General features: G+C 36.5%; 1 protein-coding gene across 1 annotated transcript; it reads right to left on the bottom strand.

Moving 5' to 3' along the window:
- Positions 1-2,443: 2,443 nt before the first annotated feature.
- On the bottom strand, positions 2,444-7,488 carry LOC120427992 (pro-resilin). Its single transcript, XM_039592950.2, has 4 exons — positions 7,388-7,488; positions 7,073-7,193; positions 3,576-3,959; positions 2,444-3,503 (listed from the first exon to the last, which is right to left on the bottom strand). The coding sequence occupies exons 2-4, from the start codon at positions 7,076-7,078 to the stop codon at positions 3,378-3,380; spliced, it is 516 nt and encodes a 171-aa protein (XP_039448884.1). The 5' UTR covers positions 7,079-7,193; positions 7,388-7,488; the 3' UTR covers positions 2,444-3,377.
- Between the last annotated feature and the right edge of the window lie 721 nt (positions 7,489-8,209).

The raw sequence follows: 8,209 nt of genomic DNA, 5'->3' as shown, positions 1-8,209 counted from the left end.
CTTTATCAAAATTTCAGTAAAGTACTTTTTGATTGCAAATTTGATTTTACATCGAAAAATGAAGTTGAAAAATTTTTACGACCAAAATTTCGATTTTTTGAAAAAATCAGTATTGATTAAAAAATTCATAACTCGGTCAGTGATTTTTTGCACAACCTGGAAATTTCTGAAAAGTTGGCATTTTATGCCTTCTAAAACATATCAAAAAATAAAAAAAATTAAAAATAGTGTTTTTTTGTAAATCAAGTTTTAGTGATAAAAAGTTAAATAAAAAAATCACCAAATTTTTTTTACCGTGTATTATTTTTTTCCAGTGTAGTCCGTATCCATACCTACAACTTTGCCGAAGACACCAAATCGATCAAAAAATTCCTTCAAAAGATACAGATTTTTGAATTTTCATACATCATTTTTGTATGGACAGCTGCCGAATTTGTATGGAAAATTATATGGACAAACTAATGATGCAAAATGGCTTCTTTGGGCATACCGAAGGCACCAAAAAAGTTTCAGTCGGATTAAAAAATACAAAAAAAATCGAATGACCGAAATCCTAGAGAACTGCTCTCTGCTCAATTATTGGCATAAATGATATTTAAAGTACTTCAATGTACACTAGGGTGCCCAGAATATGGGACTTTTCTCGAAACCTCGCTTCACAAGCTGCATATTATTTCTTGAGCTACTTTGGGACTCTAGTCAAAATATGAGCAAATTCGGTCAACATTTACCCATTGATACTCGAAGGTGAAGTTTGTATGGGAAAAAAATGGGAAAATCGAATCGGCTGTTTTTTGTACCAAAATTTTCGTATTTAAAAGACGCAACTTTTGATACCCAGACATGTATAGGTCATCGCTGAAATTTTCAAGATATCGCAGTTTTAGTGAAAAAAGTTGATTTTTTGCAGATTTCGTCAATTTCCCGTTTTCGCGCGCGGCGCGTCGAAAAACCCGGATTTTATTTTCAAAAAATCATATCTCTGAATCCTGTTAATGAACCTCTCCTAATTTTTAATATGTTATGTAAAATTGTCCGAGGAATCCGTTAAAAATATTTTCACTTGTAGGCTCTTTGGTCCAGACACCGTCAAAATGGCATTTGATGTTTTCATAAGACTTTTTCAAATGTTAGGCTAGATTTTTGAAACTCCACATCATTTTTTCTTGGAAGTCAAACTTATCATCTTTTATTTGCGCCCAAGACAGCTAAAATCGGTTGAAATGGAGCGAAGTTATGATTTTTTGAAAAAAGTGGTTTTGTGAAAATCGACGAAAATGGCAATTTTTCGGACCACCCTAACACGGCGTAGGCCACCCTAATGACCAAACAATAAAATATAGGTCTAATTATTTTGGCCAAGGAACCCCCAGAAAAAAATTGTGCCAAATCGAAGCACTTTTATTTTTGTTTTAACTTTCATATGGAACTGCTGCATAACAAGATTTGTTATTCGTCGTTATGATTTTTTTGTTACTGTAACAGACTTATTACATTTTAAGTAATTCTTCGAACAAATGTTCGTTATTCTTTTTTGTTATTTTAACAACTAATCCGATCATCCCAATAACAGTTGGAGTTGTTCTTCCATAACAAAACATTTTATTCCAAAGTTGTTTTGGCTTTCAACCAGTATTAGACCAATAACAAATTTTGTTATGATAACATAAACTGTTATTAAACCCTTATGCGAAAATGGATTTTTCAAGAAGATTCCATAACACTTTTTGTTATTTTAACAATATTTGTTATTGAAATGGCATACAAAATGTTGTAATAGTTGTTAAAGTTGTAAAACTTGAAAAAGTTGTAAAAGTTGTAATAGTTGTAAAAAATTTAAAGTTGTAAAAAGGTGTAAAAGTTTTAAAAAGTTGCTAAAATGGATTTTTCAAGAAGATTTCATAACACTTTTTATTATTTTAACAATATTTGTTATTGAAATGGCATGCATTTTGTTGTAATAGTTGTAAAAGTTGTAAAAGTTGTAAAAGTTGTAAAAGTTGTAAAAGTTGTAAAAGTTGTAAAAGTTGTAAAAGTTGTAAAAGTTGTAAAAGTTGTAAAAGTTGTAAAAGTTTTAAAAGTTGTAAAAGTTGTAAAAGTTGTAAAAGTTGTAAAAGATTTACAGAAATACAGAAATTTGCTACACTAAAAACTAAAGGAATCATGGCGAAACTGTGATATTGTAAAATAGTCAATTAAAAAATCAAAACTTTTTTTGTAATTTTCCCAAACCAAACAACCAACCACTCCCGAGCTTCCCCCAAGTGAGTTCAACAGTTCGGACTACCCCAACTAACCCCTCACCCGTTTGGACTCCGTTTAAGTCCGCCCAGGAAGGTGGTTAGTTGTGCGTTGTCCGTCTGTTTTATTCCCCCGCAATTGGTAGCCTAGGAGTGGCGATCGTGTTGGTTTCGAGGGTGGTTTTTTTTAATTTTGTTTTTCATAAAACTTTTCCCAACCCTGGGCGGCAAACAGCTTCCCCGCGCAAGGTGGGTCCAGAGTGTTTCAAATGTACAAATAACATATTAACTTATTTACAGAGGTTTTCTTCTAATACGCCCGGTTTGATGGTGGTTTGTGCGTTTTTTGTTGATTTTTTTTGTTTGATTTTTTGTTTTAATGTTTTTTGTTACAATCTGTTCTTCACTCATGTTCTTAACGTTTATGGCAGTTATCATCGTTTTCCTCACAAAAATTTTAATGCTTGCTTGAATAATAACATAGGTTTGTTTGTTTACTTTTTTTGTTCGCCAATCGCGGGTACGCGATTGGCTGTGTTTTTTTCACTTTTTGTTGACTTTGTTTTTGTTTTCGGGGGGTGGAAATCGGTTTCTTCCCCTTTTTTCTAAAAACAAGAAAACATTTGTGTTCATACTAGGTAAAGCATAATTGTTTCGCGCGTTTTTTGTGTGTGTGTTTTTCAACTTGTTTTTTTAAATAATTTGTCGTTGTTCCGTTTCTTTTTGCTTTCGTGCTTGAAATCAAAATTGCAGTGTTCGAAGCCATTGGTCGTTTCTAGTGTTTTTGATGAAGAAGTGCATTTTTTGTTAAGGGTATTTAGCTATCTAAGAAGAAGTTTAGGGTTGAGTGTTGTGTGTGGGAAGGTATCTTGTGCCATTTTGTACGGGCTCGAGTTCCGAGAAGGAACCGTTGAGGAACCTTTTCCAGATCACTTGAAGAGGCGGGTTGATGAGGTGTGAGTTACTGGCCTTGGAGTCAACCAACCTCCATGATCTGGGAAAGGTGGTTTTGTGTTTGTGTGGGGGAAGAGGTGCTACAGAGGTATAGAGTTATTCACTAACAAAATTAACTAGATGTAGAATTCGTTCCTAGTGGGGGTTGGGTTGTTTGGGGAGAGGGGTTTGATGAAGGTCTCTTTACTGGTATCCGTTGAATCCACCCTGGCTGGCTGGGTATGGGCCTCCAGCGTTGGCGCCGGCACCGGTGTCCTCGTAGGTGATGGTTGGGCGGTATCCGTTCTGGTCAGCTTCGTAGTTCACAACCTGACGGGGAAGGGAACAGTTTGAGGTTAGAAATTTGTAAACATACAACAGTGGCAAGCCGGTTCTACTCACTTGCTTGCGACCGTCGGGGAGCAGGACGTAGTAGCGGCCAACGGTGCGGTCTCCATCGCGGGACTCCATGTGGCCAAAGTCGTTGCCGGACTGGTAGTCCTTGACGTCGTACTCGAAGGAGTACTTGGCCGGCTCGGCGTTAGCGTTGGCGTCGGCGTAGTTGTACCCGTTGGCACCGGCACCGCTGCCGCCCGCACCCGACGGGGCACCGTACTGGGAGGAGGGCGCCGAGGGGTAGTTGTACCCGCTGTTATCGTTTGCGTTATAGTTGTAACCGTTATTCCCATTCTGGTTCGGGGGCAGGTAGTTGCTGCGCGGCGATGGCGGCTCGGGACGGCCGGCGGCCAGGACGGCCAGCGAGACGACGGCGATGGCGACGAAGACCTGGGAGAGAGGTTTTGAGGTTAGTTTTGGAAGTTCCAAAGCTAAGATGTGAACGGCACGCGCTGCTTAGTTCTACTGAACACCTGTTTCGTAAGTCACCTTCCCCGATCATCATCATCAATTGACGGGCTTACGTCATGGATCAACAAGTACCGCTTTTTGCGCGAGTTTGATGTTTATTGAGCGGACGTTCTGCGAGGTTGAACTCAGCAGAACATTCAACCGCAAAAGTGTCTTAAACTCATTGTTAAGCCAACTTTCATCAGCGTGTATCACTCTTCAATCTGTCAAACTTTTAACCCATGCAGCAAAAGCATCCTAACAAAGTTTAGCGTGTACCACGCTTCAACCCTGCCCAAATCACCCCGCAGCAAGCAAAAAAGTGCCAATTTTTGCCATAAAATCTTCGCCACAGTAGGCGAAACACCTCGGTTCGAGACCAATCGGTAACCGTTTAGCGTTTTTTTGTTTCTTTTGTTGTTGTTGTTATTGTTGTGTGTTTACAAGCGATGACACGGTGTTTTCGTGTGTGTGAAATTGGCTTGTACAATTAGCTTCTCTCTTGCGCGGTGCGCTTTCTTAGTGCTAGTCAAGTGCGAAATAAAAGCGAGAGAGAGAGAGAGTGAGTGAAGTTGTTCTTTTGTGTGCGAAACAAAAGGCTTTGGCGGTTGAATTAGATTTCTTATTTTCTTTTGCCTTTTTGGAAATAAAAGCGAATTGAAAGAAGATCACTTTCTTGCGAATGTTTTTTTTCTGCAAAAAGTGAGCAAAAAGTGCGCAAAAAAGTTGCCATGGAGTGAAGGTGGCAAGTTTCGAAAAAAATGAGGTGGTCATTTTCTTTGACGAGTTAAGACGGTGCTGCAATAAAGCAACAGTTTAAATTACATGGTTGGTTTATGTTAACAACTGGTTGCACTGTTCCTTTTTTTCGCTGGAACAGTGTGGGAAAAACTGTTTTTTTGCTGATTGTCGCGCACAAGTTTGCGAATTTGCTACCGCAAATTATGTGCCCGGGGGTTGATTTATGGCCACTGAGTAAACTAAATTATGTGAACTGACAAGCGGTGTGCAAATTAATTAGTTAAATTAAGAGGTGAACAGAATTGTGCGGGGAGAGCAGGAAATTGTCGTGGAAAATGACAGATTTTCTTTTTCCGTTTTTGCTGAGATGTAATTAGATAAGTTTGACTCAGTGTGGTTATGTCTTGGTAATTGAACTAAGAAAAATGCAAACAACAATTTTACAATTCTTGGTTAATTAATGTGCACCGTTAAGTTGAAAACATAACAAACATCTTTCACCATGCGTTTGTCAATTGTTGTATAAATGAATTAAATTTGATTTATCCCTATTTTTTTAACATTTTTTTTCAAATAATTTGTTTGCAATTTCAAAAGAATATTTTTATTAAAAATACTTCACAACAAATTATTCCATATTTTCAAACCCGTTTAGTGATGATATTTTAGAAATCTAATTATTTGTAGCTTTCAATATTTAATAAGAGTGTTACTTCAGTACAAAATAGATGAAATTAGTCTTATAAAAATATTTAAAATGTTTATTTTAATAAATATTGAAAATTTTAAATGTATATTTTTTACAAATAAATAATGAACTGACGATTCTCAATGAATTTCTTAAGATTTCAATAAGCTTTTAAAATCGTTTGGCTGTTGTTTTTTTAGTTACATGTTTTTTGAATCATTTATCGATTATAATTCCTCAAAAAGAAAAAAAACTTCGAAATTTGAGATTATTGATTGCTACAAAATTCAAGTTCTTCTAAATGTGCGATACGAATTTAAACCCGTTTGGAGATGAAAATTTAAAAATTAAATTGTTCGTTGCGTTCAAGATTTAATGAGAGTATCACTTCAATACAAAACAGTTAAATTGTATCTTTGAAACAATATTAAAATTGAAATGGCTGTAAAAAATTGCACATACAATATTAATTAATAATCCTGAATTTATTTCCTAACATTTTAATAAGCTAAAAATCGTTAAGCTGTTGTTTTTTTTTAGTAAATTAGACGTGTTTGAATCATTTATCGATTTTAAATCAAGTACTGATGATTTTTAGAATACTTCAAAAAACTGCAAAATTTTGGATTCTTGATTGCTACGAAATACTTCTAGATGTGATGCTGCAAATTTATACATTTTTATAACAACAAAAAATTTTAATTTTTGCTTTTTTTATGTGATTTGTTCAATTTTCGAAGTTAAGCAGCATTATTATCAATTTATATTTTTTTGGTTGAAGGATGCAAGGTTAATCCTTACAAAATTTAGGGAAAATAAATGTATTTTTCAATTGTTTGATGAAGTTTTTTAAAAAACATTTGGTAAAGTTTGTTATTATTGAACTGGTATGTTTCTTTATAATTTATGGATTTACTTCAAAAAATGTTGATTTTCATTTTGCTCAATATTCTACTTATTTTGGATTTTTTTCAAATCGTATTTAACTTATTTTTGTATAACTTTATTGAAAATAATTTCTAAATTTATCGACAAAGTGTAAAATTGATTGCAAAATTCAAAATTCAAAATTTAAAAAGATTTATTTCTTGATCAGGATGGATAATTTGAAATCAAAACTGTTTCCTTGTAATATTTGCGAGAAAGTAATAAAATTAAATATTTATAACATTTCAATTCGTCATGAGGAAAATAAAAATAAAAATACAGATTTTGAAAGAGCTTTTCATCTCAACTCAGAAACAATTGAATTTTGTCCTGTTAAACAAACAAGCGCTACAAAAGAGGGTTTATTTACTTTTTTAGAGTTTTAAGAATTGAAGAAATATTGATTTAACCAAAAAATAATTGAAAATCATCCAATATTCATGTTATTGATAAAAAATCTTGTTGAAACACTGCTTGCTCAATTTAATATTGTAAATAAACTTGAAGATATTCACATTAATGATTTTCACTGCATTTAATTTTGAATGAGTTTCGTTTTGTTTCCCAAAGTATCCTTTGAACCTTTTTTGCAAATTTTGCTCTCCCACAGTTCACTTTTGTACATGTTTTGAGCATGTTTCAAGTCCTTTACTGTTTGAACGTTTCAACTATTTTTCTCGTTTTTTCGTTATCATACCTTCATGATTATTGATTTAAAACTGTCTGGACACGTAGAACACTGCTAGAACTGGAACAACACGAGGTTGAACTTGGTTGATGATGTTGGTTGAGGATGAAAACTGCGAGAAGACACAGATCTGCAAACAAGAACAAGAACAACAGGATCCGGCGGTTAGAACACACTTCACTATTCTTCACAATTTTGCTGAGTTATATATTTTTTTTTGTTTTTCAAAGGGATCTCTTCAGAATCCTTTAACGGGTAGTCCACACCGAAGTAGAAGAAGTCCTTTGAAGATCACACTAGAACACATTCTCAAAGCTCACTCACTTTAGAAGAAAACAGCTCTAGGCTTGCGCTGTGGTTGTTTGTACTCTGAATGATGGTTAATTTGTTTATGATTTGATACAATCATCTCGGCCGTATTTATACACATTGCTTCGGCTCTCCGGCGCAGCATAAGGCTAAACACACGAACCTGGGTTTCGCTTAGCCTAGGCCTAAGCGCGCGCTAGGAGAACGGCGTTGTTGGCGTCGCGACGTCTTCTTCTTGGCGCAGTCACGTGCGCGAGAGCGTCGTCGTCGTCCGAAAGCTCTCTTCGGCGCGGATCTTCTTCGCGAAGATCGGCTGCGCAGCAGCCGGAGAGCTTTCGGATGTCGATCCCGCTCCTGAACCTCCGCCCGCCGCCGACCCGCAAGTTCGCACGCGAATTCCTCGGAAAAAGTGAGAGTGAACCATCGCGTCAAAAGTGAAGACTAACCATCGCGGCAAAAAATCAGTTCATAATTCGTATGTGAAGGAAGATCCTCTCGTGCGAGCGGGAGAGGATCAGGGCAGGTCGTAACGGCGTCGGCAGGTTTCGGCCCGAAGTGACGATCGCGCGCGTGGTGAAGGTTCTCGGCGAGTTAGGTTAGGTTAGGTAAGAAAGGATACCCCCCGAACCGAAGAAGAGCATCGGTGACCCTGCGCTGGCATAGACGGCGAACCTCGCGTGTTGAGTGTGGTACTGGGTGATTGCACAACCCGGAGGTCACTGTTGGGACGGATTCTCCAGTGTCTGAGGACGCACTGGGAAAAGGAAAGGAATTTGTCAAGTTTATGCTAAACTAAGCCGCGGTGTGGTGCTCTAAATGATTAAATTAATGTGAGCG

Source organism: Culex pipiens, chromosome 2 (assembly GCF_016801865.2).
Source record: "Culex pipiens pallens isolate TS chromosome 2, TS_CPP_V2, whole genome shotgun sequence".
Taxonomy (NCBI): Eukaryota; Metazoa; Arthropoda; class Insecta; order Diptera; family Culicidae; genus Culex; species Culex pipiens.
This window is presented reverse-complemented; position numbering and strand designations above follow the sequence as displayed.